Genomic DNA, 23,048 nt, shown 5'->3' with positions numbered 1-23,048 from the left:
CTACGTGTGTGGCTGTTTGTCTGCAAAAAGAAGGGCAGGGGGGCATAAATGCCCACAAGCCGCCAAGCCAGACTGACTGCGGGCAGGCAGTGGGAGCACGTGGCTTTGTCGTTCAGCTATTCTTTTTGGGGGAGACCAGCTGTGGTCTGGGGCGAGCGTCAAGTCCAATGATGTTGCTGCTATAAATATGAGTCAAAGAGTGCGTGCAAGTGACAGCTGTACAGTGGACCAAGGGCAGGCTGTCTTGGTGCTGCGAGCCGCTCCTAAAAAGGAAAATTAAGAACATATTCATGCTCTTGAAGTGATTGTACAGGTGGATAAGGACATAGTGTGTCAAATATAGAGTACACTGTGATGCAATAATGTTATAACGGTGAGGCAAATTTCTTTATTTTTGCTGTAGACTGAAAACATTTGGTCTCAACATCAAAATCTGAATATCAGAAAAGACATAGTTCAGCTTTTTTTCTCCCCATGTGTTTATATCTAGATATGATGCACAAATAACAATAAGACTTGGACTTGTTCCAGTATATAGGTAGTTGCAAATCCTTTGCCTGCAGTATCTGCCTAAAGCCCACACCCTCAAACATCAGTTCTTCTTTTGTGAGGCTTTTTCCCAGGCTCTCACCACAGCTTCTTTCAGTGATTTTTTTTTCATGGGGGGGAACCTCCTTTCAGTCCTCTCTTGAACAGGTAAAATGCATGCTCGATAGGGTTTCTGTCTTGCCTATGTCTTTGGTGATCTAATACCTTCCACTTCTTGCCCCTGATTGACATATTTGTTGTCATGGAGCATTATCTTGCTGCATGATGAAGTATCTTCCAATCAGGTTGATGGCATCTTTCTTCACGCAAAATGTTTCTGCAGACTTCTGAGTTAATTTTTCATTTAAGAATTTTTTGGGTTTTTTTGAGTATCATGAGAATGTCCTTTTTTTAAACTATGAAATCATCTCTATATTGTTCACAGCCACTTGGGCACAAATTTGCATTGTACAGTATCTGCGGATTGCTAAAATGTCGTCCTGCATTAAAACTGCATTTATCTTCTTCAACTGATGTACAGTCCAGTATTTGTCTTGCATTTCACCTCAGTAACAGCATCTCTCACCATCCATGTGTTATTGATGAGGCACTTCTGGTTACATTTTCTCGAGACCAATGTGACTTGAATTCTCTTAGTCCAAAATGACTCCCTTAAAAAAAAAAGAAAGAAAGAAAAAGTGCCCGATGCATGTGAGTTAATGATGACTCCTCTACTACTGTGTGTGTGTGTGTGTGTGTGTGTGTGTGTGTGTGTGTGTGTGTGTGTGCGTGCGTGTGGGCGCCACACAAACACACGGGAACATATTTGTGTGCCCTTTTCAAGTGTGACCACCTGTCTTTTGTTCCCAAATAAATAAATAAAAACAGACCACACCAGCTGTCCCTGGCAGCCCGTCCCCTTAGAGGTCAAGGGCTCCCACCACTGGTCTTGTTGAGACGGTGGACACTTAGTACTTTCCTCTCAACTTCTCCCAAGTACCTCTACACACGCACACAGAGGCAAATGAGCCAGGCTTTGGTCAGGAATGTTTTATTACACTGTAGCGTTAGACTGCACATATCCCAGCTCGTCACCCTGCAGCTAAGCTCTATCACATGGCCTCTTGCTTTCCATGTGAAGTGTTTTTGCGCCAGAAGAAATGTGCACACACCACACAGCCACTCTCAGCTCTGGATCCCATCAGGCAGATGTGAGCTGCTGCAGCAGGCTGCGCTTCTTTGTGCAGGTTCACAGCGACTGTAGCAGCGCATCAGGCTCTTATTTACTGGCTGGCTGTTTATGAATGATCTTGGGAGCACATTGTTTTCTTTCTGCTTGAGCTGGCTGGCCAGCGCCGCTGTGTCGTCTGTTTGTGCACAAAGTGCGTGCTGGGGAGCGGGGCCAGACAATAGTCTGGCTGAGCGACTACCCACGCTCACAATAGAGTAGAGGGATGAGGCCGAGGGTCTGGGGCCGCAGTTTCGGGGCCTGTGGAGGTGGGGGAGCTGGGGGCAGGGGAGGCAGTTGGATGCTGCCCCCTTGTCTATATACAGTTCCCAGAATGGGCACACTGGGACTAGGAGGCGGGAGGGTGGTGGGAATCGGAGGCCATCCCCACTGGGATCACACAGCGGAGCAGCTGGATTGCTTTCATGCTGCACGTGAGAAATGACTGAAAAAGTTCTCACAATTGCTAATACGAGTTTTCCAAACACACTAGTGTCACTGCAGTTTAATTAATCATTGGCAGTGTTTTGCAGAATTGGCGACAAAAGAGATGGTTGTCCTAAAATCATTCTTGTCCTTGAGCTCATTTTTGGACAGGCAGTATTATCGTATTCTTTTATCTCTACGTACATAGACTGGACAGCAAGTGTGGAACGTGCACACTTTGTGTTGTTGGTGATGAAATGAGTGCTCCTTCCTTGGGCTTGATAGTTTATCTATAGCAGTAGTAATACAAAACAGGAACATTTATATCATAGCATATAAGTTGTCCAATTAGAGTACTGGGCTTTATTTCAGGGGTAAGAAAAAAGGTACAGGAAATTTTGAGAGCACTTACAGTATTTGGGAGACAATAGTAACATTCACTTAAAATTGGTCAAAATGATCTTTAAGTACTTGGATATTGGACAACCATATTACCATTATTTGTAACTTTAATATATATTGTGACATGAATAGTTTGCTGTATTTTAACCCTTTGCTTAAAAAGTCCACTGTGTATAGTAGTAATTGTGATGAATTTTATTATTATTTCCTAACAGTGTCTTCTTATGCTGAGAAGCAAACATGTGATGCACTTTTATTTGGACAACGAAATAATGTTGCATGTGCAAACTGGCCAGATGATATAACACATTCCTTACTGATGTGCCAACTCTCACAATACAATACAATAGCTGGCCCATTGTTTAAAATCTTGGTTATTAGCACTCAAATAGTTTGTTTTGTAATAAACATTACTTCAATTGTATGCAGTTCCAAGTATGTGTTGAATGTTACTGGATGTTTTGTTTTGAAATCAATGAAATCCACACAGACAGAAAGTTGTTCCATTTAATTCTATGCATAATTTTATAAAGTCCTAAATCCAGATTGTCTCATTTCCACGGCACAAACACACACACACACACACACACACACAGAAAAGGCGCAATCCAGTAAAATGCACCGTAAATTGCCTCAGTATCTAATCAAAGATTGTCCTCTAATCTCTACTCCACTAACACTGAAGCAATTGCTATAAAATATATTGTTCTTATTCCAAAACAATTTTATATTAAATTCTAATGGCACTTCTAGTCTATTAAAATGGCCGTCGTTTCGACATCCAGGCAATGTAATCAAATTAAAAGTCAAGAGGCTGCAAGAGAAACAAACAGTAATAAATATTTCTTGTGATCTTACATAATTTCACAGTTGGAACCTGCAACAGAGGATGACATTCCAGTGTTGGATAATGGTCATTGTCTGACCTCAAAATCATACAGCATGATTTCGGAAAACATAGCCTTTTGTTTCCATGAAAACACAACAATGAGAATCTCTGAAGTTCACATCCGTCAGTGACATGACCCAAAGAGCTACTGGAGCCCACAACTCACATTCACAAACGCGTGCACGCATACAAATGCTTGTCCTCAGTTTAACACCTCCAAACATTTATTCACACAATGAATTGACTATCCCCGGGGAACCTCGCACTAAGCAGCAGAAAGTAAATGAATGTAACACGATGTGAAAACAACGGGTTGCGTTCTGTTTCGATACGGGGTGCTGTTGTGTGAACACGAGCGAGTACGTGAAGTACAAACGGAGGCTCCTCCAGATGCAACACCTATTTGTGTGTCGACAAGGCACAGTCGGTGAACATCCTGGAGCTTTAAATAACAGCTACAAAAAGAAGTGGTAATCTTTACATTGTTACTCCTCCCTCCCCCCGCTTTTATACACTTGTACATTCAAATATCAAGAAAGGCCTGACCAAGCCTGCATCATGTTCCTGCCTGTATAAAGTACATTATTAACATTACACAAGAAGCATGTACATGGAATAGCTGTGCTCACGAAAGTGGTTAAACTGAAGGAGTGTAAGATGTGTTGTTACCAATGATGCTTGAGCAAAATTCTGCAACCAAAGGATTAAAACATAGTGAAAACTCACAAGTGAAGTCCTGAAAGAAGGTGACAGAATATGTTCCTGTTCAGTTTCAGGTTCAATACGTCTAGAACAGTGCTACGCAACTGGTGGGTCAGGACCCAACATTGGATGGCAAACAGCAAGTCAAAGTCCATTTATTTTGACAAATATTTCATGTAAATCCAATGCCACTCTTTATCTATTGACATGCAATGAAACGAGTGAAAAATGTAGTCTTATTTTGTTAGATTTTTCATTTTTAGTCATTTAATATTCTAAAAAGTGGCAAACATGGGGTCCAAAGGTGCAACTGATTGAGAACTTTGTATTCTCGCTGTTTACAGGGAACATGGGATGCAATGATAATTCAGATAATCTCTTTATAGATGTGCAATCAAATCACAACTGTCTCTCCTCTCAGTAGAACAATGAAGCATTTATCTAACTGCATGCTGTGTGGTGGGAGGGTTGGGGCTGGGAAGGGGGGGGGTGCAGGACTTTGATGCCTCCAAACAATACACCTGTTTACAGTCTCCTTGGTTTCCCTTCGCCCAAATACATTTCTCACATTCCGATGCCTCCATTCAATACAGCAAAGCACTAAGAGAAACGTGCGTCCCCCCCCTGCTCAGAGGGAGATACACAATGATCTCTTGAGAACTACCTGGGACTTCTCTGTAGAAGTGGGGGTTGGGGTTGGACAGACAATGCTCATTATTGTCTCATTTCTATAGGTGGTCAATGCCAACTCACGATGGTTGTGCTTGTGGGGAAAAAAAATATTTCCTGTGGCAGAACAGCAGAGCTAGAGGAACAAACTTCTTTGAGTTTGTTTGCAGTCTACTTAACTGTCGAGCCCACCCCCGGAAGACGCTGCAACCTTTATAAGACACTTGACTCCCTCCACCACACAGGTGTTAAAACACATAAATAGAATATATATTTACATTAAATATTACCAATTGTAACAGCAGCCTAGGAAATAGTGTTGAAACTACGCATGCTAAAAACAAGTGCTTCTCTAGGTTCCATATGACTGACATTTCTCTACTAAAACACAATTACAATAACTTGATTTGCACAAAGAAATAAAAAAAAAAGGTAGCCCCAATACCAGTGAATGAGTACCAACGTTTGAGCTAATTGATATACACTTCCAGTAAACCCTGAACCAAGCTAATAAATAAATTCAGATCAAGTCATCTCAGGACAGATTTGACAAAAAAAAAGAAGCTATTCAGCAATGAGTTGAACTCCTTCATGCCCACGGACATTTTTTTTTTTTAAATCGCTAAAGGCTTCATCGTCATCATCAGTAGTAACACAAACAGTAAGAAGCTATGGTGAGCACGCGAATGCGAAATTCAAACGAAAGTCAGTAGCTTTAGCAGAATGGCACGGCTCCGATGATCCACCTGTCTATCTCCGGTCTCGAAAATTCCTCCTTTGCCCTTAATGGTGTCTAAGAACTGGGTTTGTTTATTCTGCTGCAATACCAGGAAATAACAACACCCGTCTACTGTTTGACTTCTTTGACAATCAATAACAACTTCACGATAAGAGCGTCATTTACATAGCTGGGTCACGCACTCGTAAGGGCACTCGTGGATCAATTAGAATTCCAGTGCTGCCAATTACCTTTGTTATCCTCTGGTATGTGGGAGGGCATTTGACAAAAGGCATGGTGATAGATCACTCTCCAAGAAGTACACAAAAGTGAAGTTTAAAGAGGCACAAGTGTTATAAGCGTGAACTCTCGCTTAGTGCCACTTGTTTGAATATAAATTTTTAAGCAGCAATTAGACTATTTCTTCAATTACTTCACATTCGTTGATTTTAAAAAAAAAAGGACAGGTGATTCTAAGGCAAAATACAATAATGTACATAATATATTTATCACATATCCTTGAAAGTTGACCTTTAAAAACTTCCATGGAAAATATTCCAGTAGTCTATCTTCATTAGTTTCGCTGCCTCGAAATATTAAACTCGTTACAATACAAACACCCAAATAAATAATATCAATAATAGTATTAAAGTAGGAAAACGGACGGTTCTGATCTCCCATGTGCACAAATAGTCGATTGTATAAACAAATGTTAGCATCCTGTATTGTGCCCCCAGGATGTGTTTCAGCTCCTCAAATAAAGACAACACAAACAAGACAAAAAACAAACAAACAAGTGCATCATCGACTTTGTCCAGCTTCCACACCGATGCTGTTTGCCAATCTGGGACAGTTTTTCTTAAAGTTTCTATGTCAAGAAAATGCCACGTAGGGTAGAATCCAAACTGCCAGTGTGTGAAAAGACACTGTGGGGCCGTGACGGCACAGGTAAATGCGTTTTATCCGACGGCAAGTGTTTTAACAAGGCCACAGTGAAACTTCCTGATATGGCGGTACAGGTCCCCGGACTGGGTGAAGCGGCGCTCGCACCATTTACACGCGTGCGGCTTCTCCCGTGTGTGGACCACCGCGTGGCGACTCAAGTTGTGCGAGTACTGGAAGCTCTTGCCGCACTGGCCGCAGGTGTACGGCTTTTCGCCCGAGTGTGTGCGTTCGTGCCGCTTTAGGGTGTACATGCAGGAGAAGGTCTTGTTGCACTGCATGCAAGTTGGCACCGAGCCGTCGGGGGACAACTTGGAGCGAGCGCCGTCCTTCTCGCGGAAGTGCGAGCTGAGGTGCAGCTGCAGGACGTGCGGGCTAGGGAAGATTTTGCTGCAGAGGGGGCACACGCACGCCTGTTGCCCCGCGGGCAGGAGCACCCCGCTGGAAGTGGAGATGTCCGAAGAGGCCAAGTCGTCTTCTTCCTCCTCCTCGCTGTCCCCGAGTAGTCGAGCCCTCCTCTCCTCCGCCGCCTCCGCCGCTGCCACCTCCCTGCCGGGGGCGCCCTCCCTCCCCCCGTAGGCCTCCCCCTCCTCGTCTATCAGGTCTTCCTCTTGGGAGAGGAGGGCGGCGGTGGAGCCGTTGTTGCCTGGGAAGAGGGCAGCGAACCCTGTCACCACTGAGCTCCTGGCACTATTCCCAAAGCGCTGGGTCTCAGGGCTCATGGGCTCACTGTCCTCCTGCTCTGACAGCAAGTCGTGTTCATCTTTAACAAGTGGCTCAGTGCCCTGCTGCTGGCTGTCGAGGGCCAGCTGTCCCGAGATGTAGGAGGCCTGTAAGGGATCTCTGCTAGACAGAGGCTTGAAAGACAAATCCAGAGCGCAGTCCATGTCATCCGAAGCCCGGGACCTCTGGGACAGTGATAGGGTGGAACTACTGACATCAGCTTTTGTTTTTCCAGCTGTTGGGACGCACGGCTCGGCCTCTGCTGACACGTAATTGACACCTACAAGGTGCGGGGACCTGCCGGAGTGACCGTTTGCCTTCTGTCTGTTCTGCGCAGACCTTTCACAGTCACTGACAGCGAGGCCCGGTTCACTCTTGTCCGCGTCAAACTGTTCCGTCGGGGAGGGGGCCCCCGGGAGCCTCCGCGAGTGTCGCCTCCCGAGCCGCTTGTCACTGTGCAGCTCACCGTCCGAGGAATTGTCCCGCTCCAGACAGCTGAGTCCGAAAGCCTCACCGATCTTCTCGTCAAGCGAGGAGAGCTCCTTATCTTTCAGCTTGCCTTTACACACTTTGACGATGTCGTACATGTGGAGGTAGCTCGCTGCGGCCAGCACATCCTCCACTGGAAGTGTGCTGAATTCCAACTTGCCCTCATACATAAATTCAAGGAGGAGACTGAAGGCCGGCGCTGTCACAATGTCACTGTTGAGATGCACAACGTCCCTTTTGTCTAGCTGGTCCCTGTAGAAGAGATGGAAGTACATACTGCAGGAAGCTAGCACGGCTCTGTGCGCCTTGAAACGAGCCTCCCCGACCAGAACGGTGCAGTCGCACAGGAAACCTTGGTGACGCTGCTGACTCAAACACTGCAGCAACTGCCGGCTATGGTCTGGGAACTCCATTCTTCCCTCATAACCTGATGGAAAACAGGAAAAACAGGACTGTGGGTAAACAAATTGGGGCTACAACAAAGATAGAGCTGAGACTGCGAGCTATTAGATTAAAAAAAAAACTTTGACCGCACATGACTCGTTTGGCCAAATTGAGCAACATTTTTATAATGAAAGCCTGAATAACAGAGATTGTGCAGTTTGAAAAGGAATTTCCTACTAAAGAACACTTTAGTTTGGGGTGAATATCCTGTAGTAACAGTTTCAAACCTTAGTCATAACACAAGACACTGTATTTACTACCAAGTCTGATAACAAAAAGGTCATTATTTAAAAGTATTTCTGTGCAGATTAATTTTGGAAACCTTTATAAAGTTGATATGAATGTGACAGTTCTGAATCGGTGTACATATTACTGGTTTAAGTTTAAAACTGAATTCCCCTGAAGGAATACTTAGTTTTGAATAAATAAGGATTACATGCAGTGGCGACCCCTAATGGGAAAAGGCAAAAGGAAAAGAAGAAGATCCTGTTGGAATTGTGAAAAAGTCCAAGCATCACATCCCTCACTATAATCTCTATGAAAGGCTGATAAGTACAAACACTGAAAGGTGGATTTGGAACACATACTTTTAAACAAGAAGTAATCGGAGTAAAATGCCTTCAAATTTCAAAATGAAATCCCATGGAAAGAAAACTTCAGTTTTGACTGCATGTGCAGTTGAAATTGCCAAATTATAGAAGTCACACACACACACAAAATGCAGGCATGAGTAAATTTAAACAGAAAAATGTTGCGAAACGTCCCTAAATTCAATTTGAATTCATCCGGAATGAATTGCAGTCATATACAGCCCATATTCACGTGCATCTTCCAACTTTTATGGAGCCTTTTCCCAGCTGCATCAAAGTGGGCTCACCCGTTCTCCGTAATGATTCAGTGGGTTCCCAGTTTCAAAATCCACTTCTTGAGCCTCCAGAAAGATTTTTTTGCATGCACAAAACGTTTCTTAACGGAGAGTTGCGTTAACAGAACAAGCAAGCGGGACTGGAAATGATAGCAGTCGTCCACCGGACAAGGAGTGTTAAAAAAGTGGGGGTGGGGGGGGGGATGAGTGGGTAAACTGCTTGCTCTGTTTGCTAATTACACTGCAAGCTGTGGAGTCAGCTGCTCTGACATCACCGCAATGGAAACGCTACCTCCAGCTGTGCTCCCCTTATGCCATATGTTACCCCTTTGCTGTCCAAAAGCACACCACTTGCGTACCATTTTTATAACAAACCCCCCAAAAACACACACACACACACCCCAAAGTGTAAAGACAGCGGCGGCCCAGCTCACTTTTTCGAGCGACTGTTAACAGTCGGAAGAAGAAGTGAAGAAAATTAAACTACAGCGTGAGGATGACAATACAAGTACTTCGACTTTCGGACTTCGAATTACCACGAGAAGTTAGTGCTGTACTTAGTTAATAGGTTATTAAAAGTTTGACGCCTCCCGTATGGGGAAAAGATACAAGTGAGACGACACAGTGTGGCCCAAAAGTGTCGGGAGACGCATTTAGAAGGAGCCTCGTAAGAAACGAAAGGGGGAAAAAACTTGTCCAAAACGAACCCAGCCAAGGGGCAAGTGGATCGTTCAACTTTCGCTTCCTCGCAGCGCCCAAACGCAAGAAAACTGCTTACTTACATTTATTTCCGCCTTCTCCCCCGATGCGAACGTGTTCTTTGGCCCACCTAGGCACCTCGACGTCTTTAAATCATGATGTGCGGCCAGATGTTGGATTCCCCCCCCGTCGGATCTTCCGGCGTTGTGTCCGATTCCCGGCCAGGCAAGGCAGGCAGCGCTCGCTGGTTTCGCTCGGCTGCTGGGTGGCTGCTGTTAGTGTGCGAGTGTGACAACCAGCAGGTTGATCGTGCTGGCTGCCCCCAGATCTCGCGACAACAGCCGGCCCTCGACAAGAAACTTGTGTACTACTGCGAGAACTCACACCGCGGCAGCAAGTAGCAGTGGAGGCTGGCAACATCCGTTGGCTCCCTGCTGGAAACACCTGTCTGCTCTGTGCACCCGGAAGAGGGGCTCCACAGCCGCACGGTCAACCAAGTTGTCTTTTTTTTTTCTTGAATTATTAAAATGTTTTGTAAAGTGTTTATTGTGATTCGTCTTTTCTGTTTTGTTATTAGTTCGTGATATGTTCGTCACTATTAGTGTGAAACAAGTCCATATTTTTTTTTTGTACTTCCAGGCTACCGTAGACGTCTTTTCAAACTGTTTACACCAAGTGCCACTTCAAAATGAAATAAATAAAAAATACCTGCCTCACCAAATCCTTACAAAGGACCAAGATTAAAATTGCGTACAGTCGTGTAGTCAGTTTATACAGTACAGTATATTCATCATAAACCAAACAGAGGTTACCGGTATACAGTCCTTAGCCAGTAAAATTCGAACTAAATTGAACCTAAATATCTGAATACAAATATTTTGATAGGATTACATGTGAATGAGGTGAACTAGAGCACAGGTGTCAAACTCAAGGCCTGGGGGTCAGATGCGGCCCGCCAGGTGATTTTATGTGGCCTGCGAAGGCAAATCATGTGTATCAACTTCCATGATTTTTGTAGAATGTGGACCAAAATTTCAAATTGTCCCATTATAAATGATGGCGTTGAGATATTGCAAGCATTTTTGCGTTACCAAACATCAAAAATTGTTGAAAAACCCATTACCCTTGATTTCTGATTCCAAAACTAGTTCAGAAATTTCATGTGTAAATATGATGGGTCAATTAAAGATTTTCATGCTTTCAGTCATAATGGGCCTCTGACAGAATCTCTAACTACAATGTGGCCCGGGATAGAAATGAGTTTGACACCCCTGAACTAGCGTGAAATAGAACTCATTGTGCTGAACTGAATCATTTGATTTTTTTTTAGAAAATCACTTTAGTGGCAATTTATAACATGAGAGAGCCACACACACATACAGACACACGCACATGTATGGATTTCCAATTTATAGTTGTCAGTTGGCGACCAACGTGACTGCCAATAGCACAGACAATGAACATGTGCGGCGCAATATGAAGTACAAAATAATAGAATGGTCATTGATGGTGTAGTGGTACACACCACAATGAATTTGGTGTGGGCAGCGTGCGTTCAGTTCCAAATCAGTGACCGTGTGAATGTAAGTGCGAATGCTTGTCTGTAGCTAGATGTGCCCCGCGACTGACTGCCGACCAGTTCAGGGTGTAGTCTGCCTATCGCCCGAGGTCACCTGGGATAGGCTCCAGCGCGGTGCGACCCAAACCAGGATAAACGGTGTTGAAGATGGATGGATGGATGGATGGATGGATGGATGGATGGATGGATGGATGGAGAATTCTTGAAGGGAGACCCCAGACTGTCGCACAAGTTCTTCATCAAGCAAGAATGAAAGAGAGTTCCTCTGTCCTCAGTTGCCAAAAGTTTATTGATGGTTGTGAAAAGGAAAGCTGCTGTAACACAGTTGCAATCGAGTAATGTCTTGACTGTAGTGTAGTTGTTTTTAATCTGGGCTCAGTTGAACCCCAGTTGGTTCCGTGAGTCAGTGTCAGGGGTTCAGCGGGAGTCAAGACCAGTGTTGTGAAGTTGAATGGCTTCTCAGCCGTCTCTAATGGCCCAAACGCTATCAGAAGCACCGACCTGCATTTACAACATCCTACAATTATTAATTAATGTTATTTATTGTAAAATTATATCAAGTTTGCTGTTGGCTCTTCCCCACTTCTCCCCCAAAAATATCCGGGATAGGCTTCAGCTCACCCACGATAGGGATAGGCACACCATTTCTTTCTAAATTTTCTCAAATGGTTTATTCAAAAGTTTGGTTCAGCGAATCGTTCAGTTCTTTCAAGTGCTAAGAATAGACTAATCTTTGATACACGTAAATATTTTTGGGGCTTTTTTTTTTCTTCAAATGTTCTCTATAATTACACATGCTTGAACACTGACAAAACAATAAAAGCTGATGAAATGTAATAGCGAGCTGATGAAGTTATGATTTATTTTTCAATAGACATGCATTGCCTTTGATGGTAACGTTGCCCACACCACTGTGGCAGCCAAATTGGTTCGTCGCTTAACCTGGCTGCTGCAGCCATAGAAATGAACACCGGAGATCCCAACATCTGGTGGTAGCCCAGCGAACACGTCCTTATGTTGTGGCCATCTTGGAGAGGTGGTTGTTAGAAAACAATGCATTGACATTAAAATTAAGTTCTAACTTGTTGTTTTAACAACCACTTTTCATTAGGTTTGCTTATTTTGTTTTATTATTTTGAGAGAGAAAGCCATGATGATTAAAAGCCAAACACTCAAACGCACCCACTCTACACACCCTGTAGATATGTTTGGATCGTCCATATATATGTATCTATACTTATGTGTTTAAACGTGTATAAATGTGTGTCAAATAAGTAATGAGTAATAATAACTAAGTCAAATCAGACTAAGCCTCTCATTTTTCATGTCAGCCAGGATCCCCAAAATCATTTACTTAAGAGAAATTCTTTGTGAATTTTACATTATTTTCTTAGGGTTAAAAAGTTTACATACACAAAAAGTACTATATACCAAGCCCAGATGATGAGCTCATGGCTTTGGAAATCGTGATAGGTTAACTTACGACACGTGAGTTAATTGGCCGCACACCTGCTTATGTATTTAAGGCCACACCTCAAAGAAATGAGCTTTCTCATTATCGTGGCATTGAGCAAAATTAAATAATTTTGTTGATCCTGACTAACATGAAACATAAGAGGTTTAGTCTGATTTGACTTTGGACAGTGAGACAAAAAATGGAATGTGTTTTTGCTTAGCGTATGTGAACGTCTGCCTTCAATTGTATATACAGGGTTGCAAACTTCAAGTTTTGAAATTTGAATGTGCAGTATATGATTTAATTTGATGTATAATTTTTGCTGAATTTTTTTGGGCTGTTTTTTTTTTTTGAGAATGAACTTGAAGTTTTTATTTTTAAGGGAAATCCTACATTTCCATTAAAATGTGAAATGAACTAACCCCCTGCTACAAAGATTTGGTTGTGGCTTTGAGATCATCAGTGGATGAAAGACAAATTTTATGGTCACAAAGAATTTGTTGCTTGAAAAGAATGATAAATCATGCATTGTAATTTGGACTGTCAGTGCTTTTGGGAACTTTAAAGGGCCGTTCTCGCTAATCCTGCTTTGAGTCGAGGAATTCCCTGGCATCAAACCACCCACTGGCTTTGTTTTTCCTGGCCATGATAGCCCAAACAGTCTTAAGACACAAGTGATGATTTATGTGGAGGGAGGAAAGTCTCAAATCTGCTTAACCTCTTGAGTAATTAAAATATTTTCCAGAGTCTGTCGGGTGATGGTAAAAGCAAAAGATGGCAGCACAGGGGAGAAACAGTTGAGGTTGCAGCTGCTCATATCTTGTGCCCCCCTTTTTCTCCTCCTCCCCATGCCTCTTAGAGCTCCCCCAACAGCCTCTGTCACCTTTGCCCTGTGTTCCAGCTGTCGTGTGTTTTGAAAGGACCATTTGCAGCTCCTCCCAGCGTTCTGACAGAGGGGGGAATGAGCAATGTGACGGGACGCGACAGCCACCGGTCGTAAGGGGCCACCGGCTAGATTCTCGTCAACGTACTTTATTCCATTTTTAGTCTCACTGTGACTGGTAAAAATGAATAACTTCACCCGTGTCTGCGTGAAGACAAGCAACACAGCTCTGAGGCACTTGCGCAAAGATGCATGGTGCCTGAGGCAAATGATGTATAGGGAAAACAAACATTCAACGTGCACCATCAATGCAGATAAGAATAAGAGCAGACACCGTGTGTTTTCATGTCCCTGGCAAACTTGGGCGCACAGTAAAGGAGGGGTGTGTGTTCACAGGGCAAGACAAAGCAGTGGTTGTGCCCCGGGACTGTGGCCTCAGCACGGAGAAAGGTTCTCACACACAGTGAAAGATAGGGAAGGATGGAAAGAGAATGAGAGTGGGGGAGTAGGCAGAGTGAGAAAACACTTCCTGGAGGTTCATTCTTCCTCTCTGCAACCATCAATGGCATTCTCCCCCTGACCCACTCCTCTCGCAGACAAACAAAAGACCCTGCATTCCACTGGTGCCTGACCGGCCAAGCAACCAGCAGCCATCCAGCCACAGTGGAAGCACATCACTGACCTCACCAGTTCACAGTCTCCTCATATAAGGGTGGGCTTGAACTGCGCTGTGGGGTTGAGGGGACTTGTAATGCATCCTAATTTAAAATCCCCCAGGAGAATTTGGACTGCTGTTTTAAGTGCTACACAAGCTATTGCAAATGGACTGTGGAAGGTGGAAAACATCAGTCCAAACCAATCACACATCTACAATGGCTCATGTCTCTATAGTCGCTTGGCAACAACAGAGTAGCATTTTAAATGCAAAAATGTGCATCATTAGGTATATATCACATTCTCTTGCGATCTAACACAAAAATCCTTTGAGTTAGTACATCACATAGTTACTCATTCTTTCTTCTACATCCCACAATCTCGCACGTTAGGTTAATTGAAGATTCTAAATTGCTCCGAGGTGGTAATGTGAGCTTGAATGTTTATTTGCCTGAATGTGCCCTGCAATTGGCTGGCAACCCATCCACTCCTCCAATTCAGCTGGGATAGGCTCTTGCTCACCTGATGGAGACTCAATGTGATGGAAAATGAAGAGATGGACTGATGGAAAAGTGTGAACCTGGCTTTGCAATTTATTTGTTCTCTAAGCTAAATGTGAAGGATTACTAGAGCTTTTCTCAATATTGATTATGATTGGGTTGCACGCGATGGCACGCTTGTTCATCGGAGTACTTGACCGCCATTGTTGCAGACAAGCAGTCAGGTGTCAATAGTCATCATGCCCGATTTTTTTTGCATCTATAGATGTGGAAATCGCAGAAACAGAGACATTGGGAAGCGATTTTTCCGTGTTCCAAACATTAGATTGCATGAAGGAGAAGACACAATGGAGTTATCGAAAATAAACGGCAACAAAAGTGGCTTGCAAATATACAACGTGCAGATCTGAACGAAGCCCAAGTACACAAGGCAAATTTTTATTTGAAAGTCTGTTGTGATCATCATCATCTGATCAGTAAGCATGTGTATTTGTAGTGTTTGGATATTCTACTTCAAGGCCCCATCACACCATGACGTTTTGGTCAGCGTTCTATAGCTTTTGAGGAAACGGTAGTCGCCCGTGGCCGCCGGGATAGCGCCAGAAGAGCGAGTGAATGTCAATGATCGCTGGGAATCGGTAGAGAACACCGGTCCGGAAAAAAAGTTTTGAACATGCACAAAAGTTCTCACCGAGAAAAGTGTTCATCAACGTTTAATTTTAAACGCTGCAGAATGTTCAAGAACGTCCGTGGAACGTTTTACTAACGTTCGCCGAGCGTTGCACGCGTTTGGCTATCGTTAGTCAGTCGTTACTCTAGCGTTACTTGGTTATTACTTATCGTTTGTTACCGTCGGACCGTCATCACTGGGGTTTTCATGGTGTAGGATCTCCAGGGGGTTTCACATGGTGCGTTACTGCTCGGACGTGCTCTTCCTCCTGGTGTTCTTTTTCCTCCAAAGACATTGCTATTTCGTCTAGGCTGCATGATGCTGACTGTTCAAACTCACGAGAACAACTGAAGTGACTATGAAATTTCCAACGTTTTCGTTACCGTTCCACTGTAAAAATTACACGCCAGCAAAATGTTATTCTGTCGTTATTCACCCATTAGTCACACGCTCAACACGCTCGTCTAACGTTGACAAATCGCTCGTCGCGCGCCAGTGCCACGTTAGCACACGCTAATGGTTTTTAGGGGTATCTTATTTGGTCGCTGTTACACGCTTCTCGTGCGTTAGACACACGTTAGTCACACGGCAGATGTGTCATCCTCATTTGAGAACGCTGAAAAATAGAACGATTGAAATGTTCAGAGAACATTGACCAGAACGTCACGGTGTGACGGAGCCTTCAGGGAAGTCTTTCAGATCCTTTGAAAGTGCATCATTGTGGAGAGTATATGGATTGATATCTGCACAGAGTTTGATCTTCTGTACATATCTACCTTTTGGTAACATCATCGAGTGAATTACATGTTATTTATTGTGCCTGCTTAGTGTCACTTGCAGCGCAGTTCAATGCAAGAGCAAACTACAACAATAATAAGTGGAATTTTCAATTTACACCTCAATTGAGCATTGTTGTATTCCAAGCTCTTGTTTTGGGTCTCATTTAACTGTACAGATGGGCATTTATCTGTCTGAAATATGCATTATATTGTTCAAAAATATAGAAATAGTCTCTACATTTTTTTTGTGAAATATGGATCACTTAAACAGCCTGAAATGAAATTTCACTCCTGTTACGCAGAACATCGCTGTGCCTTTCTGTGACTAGGTGCTGCTATTGTTGTGAATTTCCCTTGTGACTGGTCCACCGACCAGTCACACAAACACATGGAAGAAAATTGTTGGTACCCCTCTGTTCATGAAATAAACCAACTGGTAACAAATGTAATTGTAAATGTAAATGTAATGAAAACTGCCCAATTAAAACCAGGCATTGCTTTTGAATTGTGGTTCACCCGAATTGTTTAAATAAAATACTCATAAAAAATGAATTGTTCCCCTGGAAAAAAATTCAAATAATATGACCATAGGGACATTTTCAAACAAGGGGTCCCCAAATTAGCATCACAAGTGTTGCTTGGTGACATTGTCCGAACCACACTAAATATCTATCTATCTATCTATCTATCTATCTATCTATCTATCTATCTATCTATCTATCTATCTATCTATCTATCTATCTATCTATCTATCTATCTATCTATCTATCTATCTATCTATCTATCTATCTATCTATCTATCTATCTATCTATCTATCTAGCCGGTAAAACAGAGCTGCTGTACATTGTGGGAGACATTGAACCGGAGGAGAATATTTACAAGAAACGAGACCTGTTGTGCTGTTGGTTGTCACAACAGATGAGACAGATATTCAAAAGATTGTTCTATGGAATACCAGCTGAAAAGACCAGAAAATATCGATGGATTTCGGCAATTAAACATGATGGATGGTTCCCAACTAAAATACACACACGCCTGTGTAGCAATTGCCTAATTTCAGGTAGGAGTTATTTTTCCTAATCTCAAATTACCAAGAAGTATATATAATGTTAAATTGGCTCTTTTGAGAACAATGTGTATTAAAACCAAAACTGTCACAGAGGTTTACGGAGGTTAAGTGTGACCGCAATCGCGTCCATGTACGTTCCATGGAGACGACTCCGTCCTCTTTTTTTTCCCCAATCATAGTTAATGAATGCGAGTTTGTGTAAAACCATGGTTCATTTATTCAAATATTGGTATTTGTTTTGAATACTAGCTGAAAAGATCGATGGATTCTGGCAAAGGTTAACGTGTCACCAAACACACTTCCACGCTCACAAGCCTTCAAAACCGTCACTATGTGGGATTTATTCCTCATGAGAACAGATCTAGCAACAAAGTATTCGTATGCGTCCAGACTTTTATACGCTTTCAAACTTTTCCGTGTAAATCTCAACGACTTACTCACCAGATCCATGTGTATATCTTGTTGTCCCGACAGGTGGAAGCGAATTAACAGTCCAATTTCTTATCGGCAAAAACATCGATTTCAGCATGAAATATGGGTCCTCTATGCCAAATTTATCGAATTTTTCCACGTACCGTCGTTTCTTTTCACCTTCTAAATATCTGATGGCATCGGACAAGACTCTGGGCGTCGTGATACAAGACATATTTCCGTGTCGTCTCCAACCGACTTACCATTGAGCAATGCGTAGCTTGACCGGCTATATGGCGTGGTAAACAAAAGTCACGCGATTTCATATATGAGGGCAGGGGGGGTGAATGAGGAGGAAGCAAAGAACACTGCTGAACAGCAAAAGATATGGGATCCCCTCATTCTTCTCTCGGTTTGTGACAGGGGCAGCTCGACACATGACAGTCTGAGTGACAAAGCAGGGAAATGACAAAAGAGGCTGAGGGCAGAGGCCCTTATGTATACACCAGCAGCTGGCTCTACTACTCTGTTCTCATATTGTTGTTTACCAAATACAGTGTACTGTAGAGAGGAACTTCTAAAGGTTGAACAGGGACGCTGCCTGTTAGAACTAATGAAAATAAAAATAGTCTGTTCCAGGGTCATCTGGAACTTATGCAACATAATAGGGGTCACCAACCTTTTAGAAAAGGAAATGTATGTATGGTCATAACGACTCATAAACACACTCCTAAACTTTATGGAAAACCTTCCCAGAGGAGTGAAAGATGTTATAACCGGGGAGCTGACGCCATATAAAACCCTGTGGATTAAGAATGGGACATCACTTAAAATTCATATCTGAGGCAAGACAGGTGACGCAATAGTTCTGGCAATAGTGTATGCTGTGTATACAAAAACCAACTGAAACCCACATGACCATGCACGTGGTGATGGAGGGAAGGAAAACATCCCTCTATGGAGGAAACCTCAAACAGAACCCAAGCTCTGTAAGGAAAACATTTGGCTCGCCTGTTTGGGTTGGGATGGAGATACAGAGCAGAGGGACGGCGGCTAAACAGAAATGTAACAGGATAGAGGGGTTGAGCAACTGTGAGAGAGAGGAGAGAACAATATAAACAATATATAATCTATAGATCTGTTTACACTTTCAAATAATCACTACAAAATTTCAAGAAAATCCCAATTTTTCCATTAGGCCTGGTGGCTCGTCATGGTCCTTGGGGGCTACTTGGCTGCCCCCGGGCACCATGTTGATAACCTCTACCTTTATAGTTTGACATTCTTAACTGTCATACAAGTTTGAATAAAAGTATATATCAAAACACTCTTCTTTTATGACTACAAATGAATGAATGCAAACTAATGCCTTTTAGGGGTTAACATTATCTGAGTCATCTGAGGACTTAATGAAAGTGAGAGTACTGTATCTGTTACCAGTACCACCTTGAACCAACTGCAGCGGCCTGCCTGTACCTGTCCCAGTTCAACTCCTTTATTCGTTGGCATTCACTTCTGTGTCTTTCCGACGTTTTGAAAACAAACGAGTACTCGTTCACTGTTATAATGTGTTGCAAGACATAAAAACAACACAAAACCTTTGCTTGGATACGGTTTGTTAAGTGTAAAAGAAACTGATTGAAGTGAGGGTAGAATGAGGGGAGAGCGCTTGCATAGTTGTAGAGCAAATACTGAATGCAGTTCAGTCAAGTTTAGTGAGACATACTGCTGCCCCGGCAAGAGAGGTTATATTTGATTCGGAGCCCCTCGGCATGGCTCATGTGGATTTGTTAGGAAATGCCAGAAACCATTTCCACCTCGCAGCAACTCCGAAATAAAAGCATGGTTCCACCCCCTCCCCTTCCTTTTTTATTTTGGGGCAAACTCTTTGTCCATAGCAGCCACTAATGAAAACAGTCATAGTTCTATAATTGAACACTGCATCAGTGATGACTTTGAATTTGAATTTTTACATTTTATACTGGAAATGTTAAGATCAGGATTAACCAGGATGTGAAATTAGCGCAAGTGACCTCATGGAAAGTTGGTTGATGAGAAATATTTTAACTTAAGTCTGTCATTCTTTCCATTTTTTCTTTTTTTTTTTTTTGCAGACAAATACCAAGACAAGCAGGATTTGAAGACCAACATTTCCTGCTGTTTTAAGGTGATTTACATGCTGATCAATAAAGATCTAACTGAATCTTTTTGATGGTCTGATGATCATAAAGATTGATTTCAAATTTTGCAAACCAGTGATTCCAGGTGTGTGGATTATATTCCTGAATCACAAATTAAAAATTTTTTTGGATGACAGTATTGCATTGAGATGCAAAGTCACAAACCACACAGCATCACAAAAATAACATCACAATCAAATGCTTTTATTAAACTCATTAAATCTACATTGGTGATAGACAGAGGTAGGAAGTAGAAAAAGTACAATTACTAAGTTACTGTACTTGCAGGGGCATGGTGGATCAGCTGGTAAAGTGTTGGCCTCACCGTTCTAAGGACCTGGGTTCAATTCCGGCCCTGCTTGTGTGGAGTTCGCATGTTCTCTCCGTGCCTGCGTGGGTTTTCTCCAGGCACTCCAGTTGCCTCCCATATCACACAAAAGCATGCAACATTAATTGTACACTCTAAAATTGCCCTTTGGTGTGATTGTGAGTGCGACTGTTGTCTGTCATGTTCCCTGCGATTGGGTAGCAACAAGTTCAGGGTGTACCCCACCTTCTGCCCGTGGACAGTTGGGAGAGGCTCCAGCACTCCCCGCAACCATTGTGAGGATAAGCGGCAAAGAAATTGGATGGATGTATTTGCAGCTATTTGTATTTTGAGTATCCTTCCGACAACAGTTTAATTTTCCTTCTGGCATTTGAAAGGAGATATCTGTATTTTCTACTTGCGTTGTCAAAGGCTTAACTCTGCAGATGACAACATGACAAAAAGGAGACTGAGAGGAAAAGTCAATCTTGATTGAGATTTGGGGGTTGTAAAGGTGGGGGTAGGGGTGGGGGGGGTATGCGAGACATGGAGGAATCTGAACTGCTACAGAATCCAAGAACCAAGATATTCCCAATGCATTGGCTTCTTCAGGATATTTTTTTTGATTATGTTGGCTTCAATAATGATTCTTGGTGAATATGATGCGTCTTGTGTAAGCCTAAAAATCATTAGCCTCTGCCACTCAAAATCAATAATTACAGTTGAAGTAATTTTTTTCTTTCTTTTTATTTCAATTTTCTTTAGTCAATTCACATCGTTAAAAAAGTTGGGAACATATTGTTTTTGGTTATATATATTTTTTTTAATTTACGAGAAAAGGCTTTTTTTTTCCCTGAAGAGGCATTTTATTCTGTAAAACTGTTGCGCAGTCTCACGCTGACGACACCAAAGTTCATCAAGGTCACACGCGCGCACACAACAGAGGCACCTCTAAAAACATTTACTGTACTGATTTTTTTTTTTTGTCAGCAGGAGCAATGGCAGTGTTTGCTTGTTTCTGATAGGTCGGCTCTAGGACCCGGGAGAGCGACCTGCCACTGAGGCATTGCAGACAGCGCGTTTGGGAGGTGTAGTGGAAGAAAGGCAAGAGAAACGGAGTAAATGAGAGCACTTTTGTCCACATTGTTGAAGGACTTTTCAACTTAAAATACCGCCGAATCATCTCACTAGAATGAGAAGGATACATTGTTGAATTCCCGTTCAGGTAAATGGCCGCGTTTCCTTCGCATGGTTAACTACAAGAGGTCGACAGCTCGTCAGGGTATGTCCCCATTGTGCTTACATGGGATGCGGTTATTCTCACCCAAGCTGCCCTGCTAGGCCCCAAATCCTTTCTGTCGCTTCACGCAAGGCTGCAAATGTGCTACTTTCCCGAGACTCCCGGTGGCTGTCAAAGTTCCGTTAAATTCACGGAGACGTGCGAGTTTCGAAAACGAACCGTAGCGTAATGGTGTATTTTCCACAAGCAACAGTGAAGGTCTCTTCAGATGTTTGCTTTCTGACAATGATCACTTTTTGAGACACAGCCCTCAGGCCCACTTATTTGCAACTTTAAATTTTGCCTCCCTGCTAAATGCTGTTTTATAGTACTTTTATGACCCACGAGGGAAAACTAATGATATGAACCAGCGTGCGGCCCATTCATTAATCTGAACACTGTTTTACGCTTTATACTGTACGAGCCACACGTAGCTCTCTTAGCTTTCTTAGCATGTTGTTGTTCTGCTCCAACACCCACTTTTGGCAATGTGGCAACTTTTTATTTGTGAACTACTATAACAATGTGCTGGTACGTAACATTTTTGTAAGGGGTTTCGCCAAAACAGGCTGTGGCAGTGTTATTTTCTTATTATCCTGACTCAGGGATGTCCACACATTTTGCTCCATAAAGAAAACTGAAAGGCCATTTTGAAATTCTTTCACTTTATCTTAACAAATCATTTAAATTAATTTTATTTCATTAAACATACTAAAACCAATCCATCAAGTTGTTATACGTATATTTTTTCATCCCCACTAGAATAAACCCAAGCAACCAAATCCCTTCTCTACGTCAAGGACCAAAAGAACGCCGATCAAGTAAGTAAGTTGAGAATTTTTAAAACTTACTTTAAACTTACTTTCTCCAAAAACGTACTTGCTTTACATGAAGATCGTTAGCGTGCTGTTTTCACAAAACGGATCCTGTCATGAAGCAGAAAGCGGCGGAAAGAATTTTGGCTTTTAAAACGGAATTACTGAATCTTTATCGACCATAATAAAGATACATTTTCTAATTTCAGTATTTTATTTATAAATAGTTTATTTTTATCTTTGCATAGGCTCCAGAAATGCTCAATATAAAATCAGTCTTAGTAGTAGTATTCGTAGTAGGGGTCACTGGTGTCACACCATTGTAGGCCATTTCAGATATTTTTTAGTATATGCTGTTTGTTAGGAAAACAAACAGCGAGTCGCAAACGGACCCCAAACCATAGTTTGGACACCACTGTTGTAACTCATAATCAGGCTATCCCGGCCTCTGATAATTGGTATGATTAAAAAAACTTTATTATTGTTACCTTTAAAAATTAAAAAAAGTGTTGGAATTTTGGATTATATGGTTTTCAGTCTGTACCTATATTTAGTATCGTGTTTCATCAAAATAAGAAGACATTTGCAAACGCCTTCTTTTGGAAAACAATGTAAACATTTTTTGGCCAATTTTCTGGCAGATGTTAAAGACCAAAGTAGTAACTAGGCTTGGGATTCGAGAACCGATCAGAACCGGAACTATCTTTGGGGTTCTTACTGAATTGTTCAAATTTAAGCATT

The 23,048-nt window shown here is 42.4% G+C and overlaps 2 protein-coding genes across 7 annotated transcripts in view; one reads left to right on the top strand and one right to left on the bottom strand.

Moving 5' to 3' along the window:
- Positions 1-3,077: 3,077 nt before the first annotated feature.
- Positions 3,078-10,187, bottom strand: zbtb42 (zinc finger and BTB domain containing 42). 2 transcript variants are annotated; one of them, XM_061844393.1, is made up of 2 exons: positions 9,808-10,187; positions 3,078-8,143 (listed from the first exon to the last, which is right to left on the bottom strand). In XM_061844393.1, the coding sequence occupies exon 2, from the start codon at positions 8,127-8,129 to the stop codon at positions 6,522-6,524; it is 1,608 nt and encodes a 535-aa protein (XP_061700377.1). In that variant the 5' UTR covers positions 8,130-8,143; positions 9,808-10,187; the 3' UTR covers positions 3,078-6,521. The 2 variants fall into 2 exon arrangements, with proteins under 2 accessions (XP_061700377.1, XP_061700378.1); XM_061844394.1 differs by lacking the exon at positions 9,808-10,187 and adding an exon at positions 9,038-9,173.
- Positions 10,188-21,078: 10,891 nt separating this feature from the next.
- akt1 (v-akt murine thymoma viral oncogene homolog 1) overlaps positions 21,079-23,048 on the top strand; it is a 45,305-nt gene continuing 43,335 nt past the window's right edge. The window contains exons 1-2 of one of the 5 annotated variants that reach the window (XM_061844744.1): positions 21,079-21,331; positions 22,255-22,313. The gene's annotated coding sequence lies outside the window, so the exon portion shown is untranslated. Of the gene's footprint in view, positions 21,439-22,254; positions 22,318-23,048 lie in introns of all 5 variants that reach the window. The other 4 variants (XM_061844745.1, XM_061844741.1, XM_061844742.1 and 1 more) reach the window with 4 other exon arrangements.

This window comes from Syngnathoides biaculeatus, chromosome 15 (assembly GCF_019802595.1).
Source record: "Syngnathoides biaculeatus isolate LvHL_M chromosome 15, ASM1980259v1, whole genome shotgun sequence".
NCBI classification, from domain to species: Eukaryota; Metazoa; Chordata; class Actinopteri; order Syngnathiformes; family Syngnathidae; genus Syngnathoides; species Syngnathoides biaculeatus.
This window is presented reverse-complemented; position numbering and strand designations above follow the sequence as displayed.